At 42.1% G+C, this 17871-nt stretch overlaps 1 protein-coding gene across 1 annotated transcript in view; it reads left to right on the forward strand.

The window, feature by feature from the left end:
* The window catches only part of TPH2 (tryptophan hydroxylase 2), a 149765-nt gene that overhangs the window by 57100 nt on the left and 74794 nt on the right, over positions 1-17871 (forward strand). Inside the window, exon 7 of the mRNA XM_006871613.1 lies at positions 1545-1680. Coding sequence (XP_006871675.1) covers positions 1545-1680 — 136 coding nt within the window. The remainder of the gene's footprint in view (positions 1-1544; positions 1681-17871) is intronic.

Genomic DNA, 17871 nt, shown 5'->3' on the forward strand with positions numbered 1-17871 from the left:
TTAGGAAAATATTACATTTATCTGTGTATATCAGGGGCTTCATGTCTGCAATTAATAAAACATAACTGGATATTAAGATGAAAAATAATTTGTTATTAAACTGCCAGGTGGCTAGATCTGTTACACTCGGGCCTATAGGGCCTCGAACCTCTGACCAGGCCTTCACGGTCTGCAACAGAGTTCCACATGTGGAATACGCTGGCATAACTGACAAGATAGAAAAAGTAGCAAATATCTGTACTTATCTTTTTGATACTCATTGGTGAATAATTCAGCGAAGCTTTTGGGATGAGCATGATGCTGTTAGATTATGGATCAGGAGGTAGGAGATCAGTGTTTATTCCGCATAGATACTGGAAAGCCCAGGATGAGCTTGTTTCATAACCTAGTTGGTTCTTGCCTTTTGAAAACATTTCTAACAAATCTGAAGGGCCGTCTTAATGAGCTGAACTTTTTGGATTGGGAGCCTTGACAATGTTGCATTGAGGTTAGAACAGCTCTCCTGCGGTAAAGGTAATTAATCCTGACGCTGAAAATGTTGGTGACCCACAGCCTGAGTCAATGGGATGTTGTTGTTGTTGTTGTTGTTAAGTGCCTTCAAGTCAGTTCTGACCCATAGCGACCCTGTATAGGGTTTCCTAGGAGCAACTGGTGAGCTTGAGCTGCCGTCCTTGTGGTTCAAACTGACTTTGCAGTCCAGCACATTAACCCACGGTGCCAAACCATGAGTCAGTGGGATAGAGCCATTTGATAGATTTTATTGTGCTCTGAAGGAGCCCTGGTGGTGCCGTGGGTTAAGCTTTGGGCTGGTAACTAAAAGGTTGGTGTTTCAAATTCACCAGTCATTCCGCGGGTGAAAGACACAAGACAATCTGCTTCCATAAAGCTTTACAACTACGGAAACCCTAAGGAGCACCTTTACTCTGCCCTATTGGACTGCTGTGAGTCAGAAGTGATGTGATGGCTGTGGGTGGGATTGCGTTTTGCTTTCACTTATGGTAAACCATTAGAACCTACAGAGCTTTAGTCTATTTACCACTTCAGATTTCAGTAATATGATTGCTTTCATGATACCACATAAAACAACAATATTGAAGGAAAGGGTTAGATAGCATTGGCAATAAAGAGCTGCAATGTGAACCCATCCCAACATGCTGCTGAAGACATGCATACAAAGTGGGCCCGAAGGTGTGACTTTGAGAAAGATAGCAGGTAAGCAGCAATTTAGACTGATATCTTTCAATTTATCAAGGCTTTTGGACTTATTTGGCACCCGAATATAAATCCCTAAATCTCTTGTCCACCATTTTTTCCATTCTAATAAATGTGTCATTCCCCTGAAAGCCATCATTTGTGAGTCTGTTTTAGTAACTATAAGCCCCAAATGTGATAACAGCTAACAGTATGTATGTCATTCAATTGTCAAGAGTTTTAGGACATTGATTATATTGTTGCTAAACATCCTTGTAAATAATGGGAATCTCTGCTTGGACACACAGGGTGTTTGGTCTGTGATTAATTAGTTCTTTCTGTTCACTCTCTAGAAAGGTCTGGCTTCACAGTGAGGCCAGTGGCTGGATACCTGAGTCCACGAGACTTTCTGGCAGGACTGGCCTACAGAGTGTTCCACTGTACTCAGTACATCCGACATGGCTCAGACCCTCTCTACACCCCAGAACCGTAAGTCTCATCTTCCACACCTGACTGAGTGGAGACCACCACACTGCAGTGTCAATGGTTACACAACTTGGAAATGACCTAGGTCCTCTTCCACCTCCTAAGTGAGTTCCATCTTCCTGGCTAATGAGAGCCACACCACTCATGTCAAAGAATGAAGGACTCATTGAAAATCTCAGGCGGCCTCCTTCTCATGTTCTGTGGGAAAAAACCTAGACACTTCAGCTGGTAGACAAGGCTCTGAGAATCTAGCTTGTTTCTCAAGCTTTATGTTCAACACTGGACATTCTGCTTTTGCCAGGCTGTTGATGACATTATTTCTTAAAAAAAAGAAAAGAAAAGATTAATTTTTATGCAGTCATGATCCCCATAGAATAGTTTTAGCATATTGCATTTAAAGAAGCAAGGTACGAGCCACAATGCCAATAATTAGGATAACAGCAATGAACTCATGCCAAACAATTACTGTGTGTCAAATACTGCTCTGATGAACTCATTTAATCCTCACAACAACCCTATGGTGTAGGTATTACTGTTTAAATCGGCTTTCTGATGAGGATATGAAGGCACAGAGGGGTAAAGTAAACGTTGACAGCCAAGACACACATGCCTCTTGCATGCGCTACTGTTCTTATTAGCTGCTGTTGAGTTGGCCCATGACTCGTGGTGACCTCATGCACAACAGAAGAAAATGCTGCCTGGTCCCATGCCATTGTTGTGAACCAGACTATAGTGTTCCATTGGGTTTTCATTGGCTGATTGTTCGGAGGTAGATTTTGAGGTCGTTTTTCCTAGTCTATTTTAGTCTGGAAGTTCCACCGAAACCTGTTCAGCATCATGTTGTAGTTGTTAGGTGCCATCCAGTCGGTCCCGACCCATAGTGACCCTATGCACACTGCTGGAAACGAAACACTGCCCGATCTGCGCAAACCTCACTATTGTTGCTACGCTTGAGCTCATTGATGCTGCCACTTGGCCAATCCATCTCGCTGGGGGTCTTCCTCTTTTTATCTGATCCTCCACCTTACCAAACATGATATCCTTCTCCAGTGACTGGTCCCTCCTGACAATATGTCTGAAGTATGAGGGACAAAGTTTGGTCATCTTGGCCTCCAAGGAGCACTCTGGCTGCACTTCTTCCAACACAGATCTGTTGGTTCTATGGGCAGCCCATGGCACTTTCAATATTGTCCTCCAACACCATAAGTCAAAAGCATCAATTCTTTTACGTTCTTTCTTATTCACTGCCCAGCATCATAGCAACACCCAAATCTCCAGTGACAGATGGGTGGTGGTTGCACTCCTTACCCCCAGCATGGAAGGGGAGAATTCTTCTGCTGAACATACTCTATGGTGGTGGTAGTGGTGTGCCATGGAGTCAGTTCTGACTCATAGTGACCCTAAGTAGGATTTCTGAAGCTGTATATCTTTATGGGAGCAAAAAGCTTCATCTTTCTCCCATGGAATGGCTGGTAATCTTAAACTGCTGACCTTGAGGTTAGCAGCCTGATTTGTAACCACTACACTATGAGAGCTCCTTCATACACTCTGTAGCAACTCTTATTACTAATCAATCCCCTTTCCTTTTTTTTTTTTTATGTTTTAATCACCCCAAAACTCAGAACTCCGTGCTATGCTCTTATTCCACAAACAGCTCTGGACATCTTGAACATGTCTCCCATTCTCCCTACGACTTCCACATCTGTCTAGGATTTGAGATGCTACATTGGGTCTGTCGGCTTTCCTTGAGAGGATCCATCTATGAGGCTTTTCTTGATTCCCCCTTGCCCTTGGGTAAGAGTGGAAAGAGAAGCTAAGTGGCAATGCTGTACTGCTGTATCATGGGTAGGCTAAGCTGTGAACTCTTGTGTTAGTAATTTGGTCGCATCTCACAAGGACTGTACAGTTTCCTGGGGGGTGTCATGACCCTTGTCCTATATTTGCTGAATTTCCCCTGAATTCAAGGTAGATACTGTTTGCAGCTTCTCAAACATCCTCTTAGCATTCCAGGCACAATACTCTTCCTCAGAAGATCTGTCATTTACACTTTTTATTATCCATCTGTTACATGTATTTAACCATGCTAACTTTTAACATTTTAAACTGGTTTCTCACATCTTCCTTAAAATTATAAATGACTTGAGAATTGTGTACCTATAGTATATTTCTTTGTATTCCTTTTTCCTTTTTTAATTTAACAAATATTTATTGAGAAATCACTATGTGTTTTGGTGTGGCAGCGCTATAGGATAAGCACTGGACTACTGACTGCAAGATCAACTGTTCATATCCACCAATTGACCCTTGAGAACCCTATACAGAGTCGATATGATGATCAGAACTGACTCGATGGCACATAAAAACAATAAAAACTATTTGGGTTCCCTGGGTGATACAAATGGTTACCGACTAAAGGGTGGAGGTTCGAGTCCTTGGAAGAAATGCCTGATGGTATACATCTGAAAATGCAGCCATTGAAAACCATATGAAGTACAGTTCCATACATGAGTTTCCATGCACTGGAATTTTTTTTTTTTTTTTTTTACTATCTGCTTGGATTGTCTGGAAAGGAGACAATGTCCTTGCCACCAGGATGAATGCGGGAGACAACAATGAGCATATAAACAGGTAATCTGGAGTCAGATAATGATGAGTGCTATGAAGACAAATAAAGCAGGCCAAGGAGATGGAGAGTGACGAGGGAGGCTGCAGTTTGGAACTAAACCTTTAAGACAGTGTCTAGGAGGTGCCATGTCAACATCTGTGGGAAGAACTCTTTAGGTTGAGAGAAGGATGATACAAAGACCCTGAGACTAGAGGAGCCTATGTGGATTTAGCAAGCTGTCTTTGGGTCTTTGTCTCCTTGGGCTTCGTTCAAATAAGTGTCTAGTCCTATTGATGAGTTGGTCCCAACTATGTACAGCAGAAAGAAACCCAGCCTGGTCCCGCACCATCCTCACCATCATTTCTATGTTTGAGTACTTGGTTGCTGCCACTGTGTCAATCCAGCTCATTAAGGATCTTCCTCTTTTTCACTTACCTTCTACGTTACCAAGCATGATGTCCTTATAGCCCATATATTACCCAATCTACTACCCACGGTTCCTCAGGCCACTCAGTTTATCATATAGCCCTGGGATGCTGTTTTACTTGAATAATCTTGTGAAGAATGGGCTGCCATGGGGAGCACAGAGCCCTTGGAGGTGCAGGTGGTTAACTAGCCGATGACAGCTAAGGTGGACAGGGATTAGTGATTAGCGCCACTCTCCCAAGTCTCTCCCTCCCCTTCCTGGACTGGGTGAGGCCCACTGACCAGGTGGGTCCTTGCAGGGTCCCTGCATTGCTTTTCAGTTCCTTCTAGCTTCCCTGAAAGTGTTCTCAGGGTAAACAATGGTTACTTATAGGACTCCAGACATTTGGAAACAAAATGCTTCTTAAAGTGGAGTGAGTGCTCAAAGGAGCCTTGTCAGAGTTAGAAAGGCAATCGCTAAATGTAGCCCAGAGGGTTTACACATGGCTGTGTTTACAAATAGCTGGCACTTTGTTAGTTCCCTTTGAATAACTGGCCCTCCTGAGACCTGCAGTAGCGTGCCAATAGGTATGCAGAGAGAGGGCAAAGAAATGAGATTTTAGCCACAGAGGTTTATAAGATTTGGGGATAATATGTTACATTTTTACTAAAGTAGTTTCAGCCAATTCATTCAGCAAACATTTATGTGCAATGCTAGAAGGGAGGTGCAGCAGATTCAAATATGCATAAAATAAAGTTGCTGCTTTTGAAAGCAGCTTGCATTCTAGCAGGGGAGATAGAAACGTCAATAATTATGAAAAAGTGTGACTAGGGCTGTAACTGGGGTGTGTACAAAGTGTTTGAGCAACACAGAAGAGGGAGCAATCCCAGAAGGCGTTTCAGCATAGTGTAAACTGAGCAGGGTCTAGGAGGGCAAATAGAAATTACGTTTGTGGAAAGGAGACGCTTTCTAAGTCAGGGAAAGAGCAAGTGCAAACAGGGGGAGGCATGGAGAGACCGGAATGAGCAAGACTTGTTTGTATAGAGTGGCCAGAACACAGGTTTTATGTTAGGGATGAAATGTATCTTCAGGCAGACACATTGTAAAAACCAGTTGCCTGTTGAGCTGATTCTGACTCATCACGGCCTGATGTGTATGAGTAGAACTGTGCTTCATACGGTTTTCAGTGGCTGATTATTTTCTGAGGTGCCTCTCAGTCACCAGGCCTTTTTTCTGAGGTTCCTTTCAGTAGACTCAAAATTCCAAGCTTTCAGCTAGCAGCCAAGAACATTGCCTGCTCTGTGTTGGAACTCCAGGTCAGACTTCAAAGAGCTATTTATCCTACTATGGCATTTGGGCTTGATAGTGTAGGCAATGAGAGGTATTGCAAGATTCTTAAGCATGATCAGTGTGAGAAACATTGTTGATACTGACAAATGCTCAAGTCATCCAATCTGTACTCATTTTAGAGAGAGTGAGGTTTTCTTTATTCTATTTTGTAAAATGGGCACCCAACCCAGTAGACACAGGAAGATGTGAAGCATGGCTGGCCCACAAACAGTTTTATTCCCCGGTCTCAAAAAAGCCCTTCCTCCAGTTCCCCTTTTACTGGGTATTATGGAGTTCACAATTTGCCTATTAGTCCTTCCTGGGAGCATTCTCATTTAAGTTTAATTTCTCCCTTCCCCCATGAACTTCCCCTATTTCCTTGATGGGTGTATTCTTATTTTAAACTTCATCTTTCATGCTTGGGATGTATAGTCAGGAGGGAGCAGTCGCTGGAGAAGGATCTCATGTTTGGTAAGATGGAGGGTCAGAGAATAAGAGGAAGACCTCCAGCCAGATAGATTGGCCAAATGACAGCATCGATGGACTCAAGCATGGTAACAATAGTGAGGTTGGCCCAGGTTCGGGCAGTGTTTCATTCTGCTGTGCATAAGGTTGCTATGAGTCGGTACTGACTCGGTGGCACCTAACAACAACGACAATAACAGTCCTAGAACAGATTTCTTTCTACCCTTCCCCCAATTCATCCTGCTCACATATCCCTGGGTGTGAATCAATAATCTATGTCTGGTCTAACAATATCGTGAGCCCTTTCTTTATTCCTGAAGATGGACCATCTTGAGAATTCTGTGTATTTGAGAAGATAACTAAGGATGGCGTAGAGGATGCATGAAATACGGATGTGATGGAGAGACTCTGGCATTAGCAGATCCAGCCAGGGAGTCCATATTCCAGTGAAAAAGAACTATAAAGGTGTTGAACTCGAACAGTCAGTGGGGTAGGACAGGAGGATGCCTATTTACAAAATGTAATAGCGATGGAAATAATATTATTTGGTGATTGGAAAGGGGGTGAGGAGAGAGGCAAGGTCCCTAAGGTAATGCTAGGATTTTTAGGTTGGGAAGGTAAATAGGTAGTTACTTCTAACACTGATTGAGGGTCCTGAAATACCATCAGGCTGTGGAGGGAAGAGAAGGATTTGGTTTTGGACATGCTGTGCCTGAGATGCCAGGGAAACCTCCAGATGGAGATGCTGCTTGGTATGAGTAGTTCTCAATTTAAGACTCATTTGAGTTACAACAAACTGCATTTACAACCTGTCCATTTGTTTTTGTACATATACCACAAAACAGTGTGGCAGCACATAATTTGTTGATGTCATCATTCTTACCCCAACCCCTAAAGACAAAGATTGGATTTATAAATGTGCTGATAATAAAAAAGGCAGTGATAATGAAAACTTAAAAAAAAATAAGACTTATGTCTGAACCAATTTAAAATGGAGTTGTTGGAATGGAGCTCTGTCATAAGTCAGGGGACTACCTGTAGTTGGAAACCAGGGTTGGAATTCAGATGTGAGCAACTTGATGGTACCTAACAACAACAACAACTATAGATTTGGATATTTTCTTCTTCCCCACTCCTATGACTACACAGACAAGAGGTGACTAAGTTAGAGAATGGAAACTTGGGGTTCACTAACATTAACTTGGGGTCTTGGTATGATAAACTCTAGACTGTTAACTGCAAGGTTGGCTATTCAAACCCACTAGATACTCCTTGATAACCTGATACAGGGTTGGTATGAGTCGGAACTGACTCGATGGCACTCAACTATAGCAACAACATTAACTTCTGGGACTTTGGTGGCACAGTGAATTAAGCATTGGGATACTAATAGAAAGGTTGATGGTTCAAAATTACCAGCTACTCCATAAAGATTGATGGCTTTGGCAGTATGCTTCTGTGAAAAGCTGTAGTCTAGGAAATCCTAGGGAGCATTTCTACTCTGACCTGCTCTAATGGACTCAGTGGCAGTGGTATTATTAACCTGTTAGCTGGTCTGGAGTCAGTTGTGACTCATAGCAACCTACGTACTATTGCCTGATCCTGTGCTAGTCTCACAATCTCGCCAGTCCCTTGTTGAGCTACTGCATGCCCATCTATCTCACTGAGGGTCTCCCTAGTGAGACCTTTCAACAACAACAACAACAACAAAGAAACAAAAAACAAAAAAAAACAAATGACACCAACCATCTCTTGCTCTAGTCATTCATGCTAGATTCAATAATTCAGTGCAATGACCACACAGAACTCAGACACCAAACTCACAGTTATGGGGTTTATTAGGGAAGTTGAACAGGTGACAATTCAGGGTCAGAAATGTTCAGGGCAAAATTCTACCAGTCAGGACAGCTTCTCCTCAGCTATGCCCCCAGGCAGGCCTCTTTCTGGCCCTCATCTTGTTGGCCTGCCCTCTGCTCTGCTAAGGCAATGTTACAGTACTCTTTTAGGTGCTGACAAATGCTGGCAGGATACACCACTTCATCATAAGCTTCAACCTGAAGGCCCTTGATTCTATCTTTGTGTGTCAGCAAAACCTAACTTCCCTAATTAAGTTCCTGGAGGCACCCCATTCTGCAAGCAAGATTCCTGCCCAAAGTCCTTCAGTTTTACTTGCTCTGTGGGCTGGGAAGCCTTCCACTCAGTCTCATGCTTTGGCTCTTGGTGTCACAGCTTTCTGTTCCTGGGTTGAGGAGGTTCAATGTGCAGGGATTTCGGGGCCCAAGGAATACGCTCCACTCCTGGCTCTTCCTCATTGATAGTAGTGAGAACCCCAATTCCTACTTCTGAGATGGCTCATTTTATACACGTTAGAGTTCCAAGTTTTTACAATCATAATTAACTCTGTTAACACTTACAATGGATTTATATAATCGGTTCATCAGCATCTTTCCCTACCTTCTCTTAGCCAGACCCATCAAGGAAAAGTCATTCGGTGGGTGTTACAAAGACATGACTAGAAGAGACATATGAAGAAGTTCACTCCACTGCAGACCTCTACTTTACAAAACATGATGTCTTAGCAATTGATTCCTCTTGACGATGTGCCCACAGTAGGCAAGTTGGACAATGTTCCATGCGATCCATAGAGTTTTCATGAGCTCATTTTCTGCAGGGTCTCTATGAGTCAGCATAGACTAGATGGCACTTAACAACAACAAAAACAGCAACAACACTTTTCAGAAGTAGATTGTAAATCTTTTCTTACTGGTTTGCCTTAGTCTGGGGCTCTGCTGAAACCTGTCCACCATTGATGACCCTGCTGAATTTGAAATACCAGTGTCATGGCAACATGCAAATTAGCATAGTATGACAGATGAACAGATAGGTGGTGACCCACTAATTTACAAGTTCTTCAATTTTGGGGGTGGTTTTAAATCATTCATTTACTTTTAAAAATTTATTCTATGAATAGGTGTGCCGGGGTCTTGCCTCGACATAGTTGTGTTGTTCACAAGTGTTTGGTACGCGAGGAGGGGAGATCCAGTGGCGATAGGGATAGTGAAAGGATACACAGACAAACAGAAGGAGGGAGACAATGAGGCACCCCAAAGCCAGGGTGGATACATCACTGGTGGGCAGGCTTGGGACTACAGGCATCATGGCCTCTTCAGGCAGCAACTCACTGCCCTGCAATCTTTACTGCATGCCTTCCAACCCGTAATGCACTGCAATCTTTACTCCATGCCTTCCAACCAGTAATGCACTGCAATCTTTACTCCATGCCTACCAACCAGTAATGCACACCTGGGGAGGCTCGGGCCTCTGCTTTATTCAGGGGAGGAGCTTCACACCAAGCGGGGAGGGATCTTTACAGAAGAAGAATGGTATTATTCAGACAAGACAATCTTTAAGATAAGTTAAGCCAGTAAACCTTACTTAAACCAATATTCCTTTCTTCCTTACTGGGTTTAACCTTCACTTGGATCAAACTGATTGAACCCAGGGTGGTCCGAGGGCGTTGTCCCCATTGTCCCAAGTGAATATACCCCGGGCAGTTCCTCTCCAGAGCCTCCCGGCTTAATCCCAGTAAACCTGTCCTTGTTCGTCCTCTGAGGAAGTTTTACTGCCTTGGTTCTAGGGGGAAAATCTTGACCTTAGAAACTTAGGGGAATATTGCATTTCTCTGTGGACATCCAGGGCTCATGTTTGGAATTAAATAAATATGACTAAACAATTTGATGAAAAACAATTTGCTATTAACTGCCAAGTGGCTTCATTTGTTACACTCGGGCCTATAGGGCCTTGAACCTCTGACCAGTCTTACACGGTCCGCAACATAGGTGATATGAGCATATGGTTAGGATTTAAAGGAAACAAGAAAGTACTGTGAAAAGTGAGTTCTTTTTCATCTTCTGTCCCTCTTTATACCTAGTTATTCCTCCCTGTGGACCCCTGGTGGAACAATGATTAAGCACTCAGTTACCAACTGAAAGGTCTAAGAAAGAAAAGATCTGTGATCTGCTCTGTAAAAATGATTGTCTAGGCAATCCTATGAGGCAGTTCTCCTCTGTCATATAGGGTTGTTATCAGTCAGAATCGACGCGACAGGATACAACACTAACTACCCTCTCCAGAGGTGATATGCTACCACGTTTCCACTGAATCCTTCCAGAAATGGTCTACGCAGATAAAACTCTTTGTAACGATCCCTTTAGTCTTTGTGCGTTGTGAAGTCCTAAGTCCCTTCCCAGCCACATGTTTTGAATCTATGAGACACTATGCAGTGAGTGCTGCTTCCGGCCCAGGTACTTTCACAGACATTGTCTTTGTAATGAATTCCCGTTTTCACAATTGAAAACCAACAAGAGGGCACATTTTCCAATTTGTGCAGTTCAACGTGGCTACTGTGTTTGGTGCTCGTACTCTGCTTCCAAATAGCTGCCTTCAATTGCTGAACTGCTGTAGTGGAGGCAGCACTAATGAGACAAAGGTGAGCCCCGAAGATGCAGGTAGAAATGAGACTGAAAGCAGCCAAAAGACATTACATGAAAAAGAATTTTTCTTTTTTCTATTTTTTCTTTTCAATCTCGGTAGGTAGAATGTATTTTGGTATCCCATCTTTCAACACACATTGAATTGTAAACATGTTTGTGACTTGTAAGTATTTTAATGACTCTGGGTTCCCTATAAAGAGTCCCGGTGGTAGAGTGGGTTAATCACTGGGCTGCTAATCAGGAAGTTGGTGGTTCAAACACACCAGCTGCTCTGCAGAAGAAAGATGCCTCATCTTGGAAACCTGTAAAGATATACATTCTGGAAACCCTGAGGATCTATTCTATTCTATTCTATAGATAGGGTCACTAAGTTGGAATAAACTCGATGACTGTGGTTTGGTAGGAAAGGGTTCTCTATACCTGGTCAGTTTATTGGAAGTTGAATTGAAAAAGTGATGGCAGGTTGGATTGGTTCCCTGGAGAAACTTTTCTGGTTTAGAAGACAATGGAGACAGTCCTGGTGAATCGGTGATTGCTTGCTATCCTGGTGAGAGGAGTTATTTTCCACATGTTTTTACCAGGACTAGAAGGTCACTTATTGCTAGAAGCAGAGGTGTTATTGTTCTTTCTCCCTTCGAGCAGTGCACGAGCCAGTGATTCCGTGTCTCCTTGTTGCATTGCTGCATGGTTTGATTGCAGTAATCAGCTGTGATAACAGCAACTTTGTCATCCGTTAAGTATTGAAGTTTTCAAATGATTTCTTTAAAAATAATCAATTGAATCAAATTCAGAGTTATTCCAATAATAGTTATACCCACGTAACTGGTAACTCTGCGTCTTTCCCTCTCATGAACTGCCCGTTCCATGGAAACCCTATATAGGGCTGCTGTAAGTTGAAACTGACTTGATGATACTCAACAACAACAACAACCATGGATTGCCAGAAGAACGAACAAATCTGTCTCTTAGAAGTGGGGCAGCCAGAGTGCTTCTTGGAAGCAAGGGTAGCAAGACTTCATTTCATGTACTTTAGACATGTTGTCAGAGGGCCTTGTTGTGTTGTTGTTGTGGAGTGCCGTCGAGTCATTAGTAGGTGCTCAGTGAATAATATTGAGTAGGTGAATACTTGAATAACTCCTTGTTCTTCTCTTGGAAAAACCCACTCATGCTGACACTTCCCTTAATCCCTCTTCACTCTTAGAAGTCTTAACTAGTCACCCGCAGAGACTTCCATCTCTTTCTAAATCTCTAAGGTGGAACCCTTCTGTGGCTATGTAGGATCAGCACTGGACTGCTAACTGCAATTCAGAAGTTCAAATCTATCCATGGCTCTCAGAAAGCCTAAACAGGGTAGCTATGAGTTGGAACTGACTAGACAGCACACAATACACACATAACACAACAAGATGGAGCATGGATAGCTTATGGTCAGACCATTAGAGGTAGCGTAGTGTGAGACTTGAGGGCTATGGTGGAAGTGGGTGTTCTGGTTTCTGCAAGAAGGTCAAAGAGTTTTGAACAATTATATGTAAATAGGAGTCCTGGTATGTGTGGTGCTATAGGATAAGCACTGGGATGCTAACTGTAAGGTCAGTGGTTCAAAACCATCACCTGCTCTCTGAAATCCTATCCAGGGTTGCTATGAATCAGAACTGACTCGGTGGTACTTAACAACAACAGTATATGTACATAAGTTGCCTTATTTCTACAGCGTTTGCTGGCTGTGTGCATAAGGTGTGGATCTCTGCTCCAGACTTGGTTAATTACACTCATTTCTTTTGGCAGGAAAGGCTTTGTGGAAGATGCCAGAGTTTGTCACCATTGATGTAGGAGAGATGGGAGGAGTGGAATGAGGAATTTCATAGGTGGAATGAATGGTTTCTTGGTATAGGTTTAGCTGTGTGCAGACAGGAAATGTGGAAAGAGCTGAATGGCCCAAGCCTGGAGGGTGTGCCTGAGCTCTCAGTGCACTGGTGCTGGATGTTTCAAATGTGCTGAAAATAGGTTCTATGAAGGCGGTGGTTGTATTTGTCTCAATGACCAGTGTTTCTCCAGTTTCTGGCACAGAGCCTTACACATACTTGTTGTTGTTAAGTGCCATTGAGTCAGTTCTGACCTATAACCACCCTGTATAGGGTTTCCAAGGAGGGGCTTGGTGAGCTTGAACTGGTAACCTTGCGATTTCGATGACTTTGCAGTCCAGCTCATTAACCCACAGTGCCAGCACCATGACTCCTTGCACACAGTAGATACTAAATAAATTTTGGCTGAATAAATAAGTGATTGTTGTTGTTATTAAGTGCCATTGAGTCAGTTCCAACTCACAGTGATCCTGTATAGGGTTTCTAAGGAGCTGCTGGTGGGTTTGAACTGCCAACCTTATGGCTAGCAGTACACTGCTTATCCTATAGCACCACACCAGGCCTCCAAATAGGTGATTGAAGGAAGTGGTTGAAGTACAGTCTGAGTATTAGATGTATGCATACCTCAGAGATATCATGGGCTAGGTTCCAGAATATGAAATACAATGAATATTACAATAAAGTAAGTCACATGAATGTTTTGGTTTCCTAGTGCATATAACATAAGTCATGGTGTGACACTGTAGGATAAGCACTGGACTGCTAACTATAATGTCAATTGTTCAAACCCACCAGCTGCTCTTTGGAAACCCTATACAGCGCCGCTATGAGTCAGAACCAAGTGAACAGCACTTAACAACAGCAAAGTGCGTATAAAAGTTGTTTCCATTATACTATAGTCTATTAATAGTCCTGGTGTAGCGCTGTAGGATGAGCACTAGATCACAAGATAGGTTTAAACGCATGGTTGGTGGTTTTAATTTACCACCTATGCCTCAGAAACACTATACAGGGTTGCTATGAGTCGGAACCGATTTGAACAACAACAAAATAGTCTATTAATTGTGCAATAACATTATGAAAAAGTTTGAAATATTGTGAGAATTTCCAAAATGTGACACAGAGACACATTTTGTGAGCACATGCTTTTGGAAAAATGGTACGGATACATTTGCTTTATACAGGGTTGCCACAAAGCTTCAATTTGTAAAAAAAAATGTGTTATCTGTACAGCACAGTAAAGTGAGGCACAACAAGATAAGGTATGCCTGTAAATGAATAAGGGACACATCTGTAATGTCAAATACTAGGCTTAAGTGACACTGTGAATTGGGTAGTAAATCATCAGTGGCTTTTTATCCTCGCTTTTAGGACTTCATGGTGCCCTTGGCTAACACTGTGGTTGCTCACTTCAGATGCTGTTGCCGCTGTTAGTTGAAAATGCATTCCTTCTGCTTCATGGCAATCCCATGTGTGTGTGCTACAGTAGAACCATGCTCCATAGAGTTTTCAATTGCTGATCTTTTGGAAGTAAATTGCCAAACCTTTCTTCTAAGGTGCCTCTGATGTTGTTAAGTGGTAATAACAATTCGGTTCCAACTCATAGTGACCCTGCATAGGGTCTCCAAGGAGTGGCTGGTGAGTTTGAATCACCGATCTTGTGGTCCAAACTGACCTTGTAGTTGAGTGCTTGTCCTACTGCACCATACCAGGACTCAAGATGGAATTAAGTTTCCAACTTTTTGGTTAATAGCTGAGTGTATTAGCTGTTTGCACTACCCAGTAACTCCACTGAAAGATCTTACTTTCTAAGAATTTGTTCCTATATACGTCACTGCACTGATTTAGACTCAGAGTGACCCTGTAAGACAGCGAAGAAGTGCCCCATAGAGTTCACAATACTATAAAGCTCTGTGGAAGCAGACTACCACATCGTTCTCCCTCAGAACTGCTTGTGAACTCAAACTATTGACCTTTCAGTTAGCAGATGAGTACTTACACATTTTCAGTCTTGTCCTCTTAATGTAGACTAAACCATCCTGATCCAGAGTTTTGGATGGAGATCAGAGGTGGTCAGATGCCTCATGATCTGTCCAGGTACTCTTTGGAATATGATATTGGCCAAGTAGTTGTTAGATGACATTGAGTTGGTTTCAACTCATGACCACCTCATGTGACAGAGTAGAACTGCCCCCATAGGGTTCAGCTAGGCCATAATCATCAAGGGTGTGACACTGTAGAATAAGCACTGAACTGCTAACCACAGGTTGGCAGTTCAAACCCACCAGGTACTTCGCAGAAACCCTGTGTAGGGTTGCTACAAGTCAAAACAGACTCAATGGCACTCAACAACAACAATCTTCAAGGGAAGGAGCATTGGTGGTATAATGAATAAGCACTTGGCTGGGAATGCAAAGGTCAGTGGATTGAGAAAAGACTTGAGGATCTTCTCTTGTAAAGACTGTTGTTGTTATATGGCACAGAGTCAGTTTTGACTCGTAGCCATCCTGTGTACAACAGAACCAAATAGTGCTCATCCTGTGCCATCCTCACAATTGTTGTTACGCTTGAGCCCATTGTTGCTGCCGCTTTGTTAATCCATCTCCTTGGGAGTCTTCCTCTTTTTCACTGACCCTCCACTTTACCAAGCCTGATATTCCTTTTCAGGGACTAGTCCCTCCTGATAACGTGTGAAGTATGAGAGATGAAGTCTTGTTATCCTGGCTTCTAAGGAGCATTCTGACTATATCTTCCAAAGCAGATTTATTTGTTCTTCTGGTAGTCCATGGTACTTTTAATATTCTTCCCCAGTGCCACAACTCAAATGCATCAATTCTTCTATGGTTTTCCTTATTCACTATCCAACTTCCACATGCATATGAGGCTATTGAGAACACCATGGCTTGGGTCAGGTGCACCTTAATTCTCAAACTGATACCTTTGCCCTTTCACACTTTGAAGAGGTCTTGTGCAACAGATTTGCCCAGTGCAATGCATATTTTGTTTTCTTGACTGCTGCTTCCATGAGTGTTGATTTTGGATCCAAACAAAATGAAGTCTTAGATAACTTCAATCTTTTCTCCGTTTATAGGGATGTTGTTTACTGGTTTAGTTGTGAGGACTTCAATTTTCTTTACATTGAGTTGCAACCCATAGTGAAGGCTATAGTCTTTGATTTTCATCAATATTTTTAATCCTCTTCACTTTCAGCAAGCAAGGTTGTATCATCTGCATATCGCAGGTTGTTAAGGGCTTTTCCTTCAGTCCTGATGCCATGCTCTTCTTCATATAATCCAACTACTTGGATTATTTGCTCAGCATACTGACTGAATAAGTATGGTGACATGATACAACCTTGACACACACCTTTTCTGATTTTAAACCATTATCTATTCCCTTGTTTTGTTCAAATACCTGCCTCTTGGTCTATGCATAGGTTCCTCATGAGTATAATCAAGTGTTCTGGAATACCTATTCTTCACAATCCATAGCTTGTCATGATCCACTCAGTTGAAAATCTTTGCAGAGTCAACAAAGCACAAGTAAACATCTTTCTGGTATCCTCTGCTTTCAGCCAAGATTCATCTGACATCAGCAGTGATAGCCGTCATTCCATGTCCTCTTCTGAAGTAGTCTTGAGTTTCTGACAGTTCCCTATTTATGTACTGTTGCAGTCATTTTTGAAATATCTTCAGCGAAATTTTAATTACATTTGATGTTAATGATACTAGGAAACCCTATGGAGTAATTTTCCTCTGTTATATACAGTCACAATGAGTCTGAAATGAGCCCTGGGGGCACAGCCAGTTAAATGTTGAGCTACTAACTGCAAGGTTGGCAGTTCAAACCCAACAGCTACTATGCAGGAAATTTGGATCTATGGGATTCAAATCTGAATATGAGAAATAAGAGACTGTCTGCTCATGTAAAGGTTTACAGCAGTGGAAACCCCGTGGACAGTTCTACTCTGCCAGATAGGGTTTCAATAAGTCAGAATCAGTCTTATGGATGGGTATGAGTTAGAATCATCTCGGTGACACCCAATGACAGTCTTGACAGGAACAGATAGCCAGATCTTCCTCCCACAGAGTCACTGGGTGGGTTCTAACTGTAACCTTTAGATTAGCAGCTTGGATGAGTAACCATTGTGACATCAGGGCTCCTTCAATTAACATCCACAGCACAAGCTCCTGATGTTCAGGGAAAAACAACATAGAATTTTAAATATAAAGATACATTCTTGACCTCATTATTTGAAGCTAAACCAGGACAATATCTGTCTTTCCAGAAAACAAACAACAACAACAAAAAAACCTGCCAAAGCAGTAGAGTAATTTTGCAACTGAACTCTCTTTTTAAAGATGAGTGAATGCAAACATTTAAAAAATTGTGGTGATATTCACATAACATGAAATTTAATCATTATAAAGTGTTCAGTTCAATGGTATTTAGTATTTTCACCTACTATGTAATTATCACCACTACTTCTGAAACATTTTCATCACCCAAAAGAAAATCCCCATACCCATTAAAATCACTTCCCATTCTCTCCTACCCCAGCCTCTGACAATTACTAATCGGCTTGTTGTGTCTCAAGGTTTAACTTTTCTGGATAGTTCATCTAAATAGAATCGTATAATATGGGGTCTTAGTGTCTGGCTTCTTTCACTTAGCATAATGTTTGCTAGGTTCATCCACATTGTGAATGAAAACATTTAAAAATATTCATTCTACTTTATGGTTCAGATATGTCATAAAAATATACTTGGCACAACGTAGTATAAGCTTTTTCAATCAAGGAGTTTCCAGATTTGGGACTGTGCTGGGATGATTTAGCACTCAGCGTATGCTAATGAGAGCATATCTTCTGCTGTTTCCCGGTGGTGTCACTTTTCAATTCAGAGAGTGAACTTTTGCCATTAGGATGTAATTCATGATGCCCCTGACTAATAGTGCAGCCCTGATTGCCATTATTCAATGAAAGACATTTGCATTAAGGAAGATCTTTTTTTTTTTTTGTCACAGTTGAACATT

The sequence above is a fragment of the Chrysochloris asiatica genome, unplaced genomic scaffold, assembly GCF_000296735.1.
Source record: "Chrysochloris asiatica unplaced genomic scaffold, ChrAsi1.0 scaffold00170, whole genome shotgun sequence".
In the NCBI taxonomy this organism is placed as follows: Eukaryota; Metazoa; Chordata; class Mammalia; order Afrosoricida; family Chrysochloridae; genus Chrysochloris; species Chrysochloris asiatica.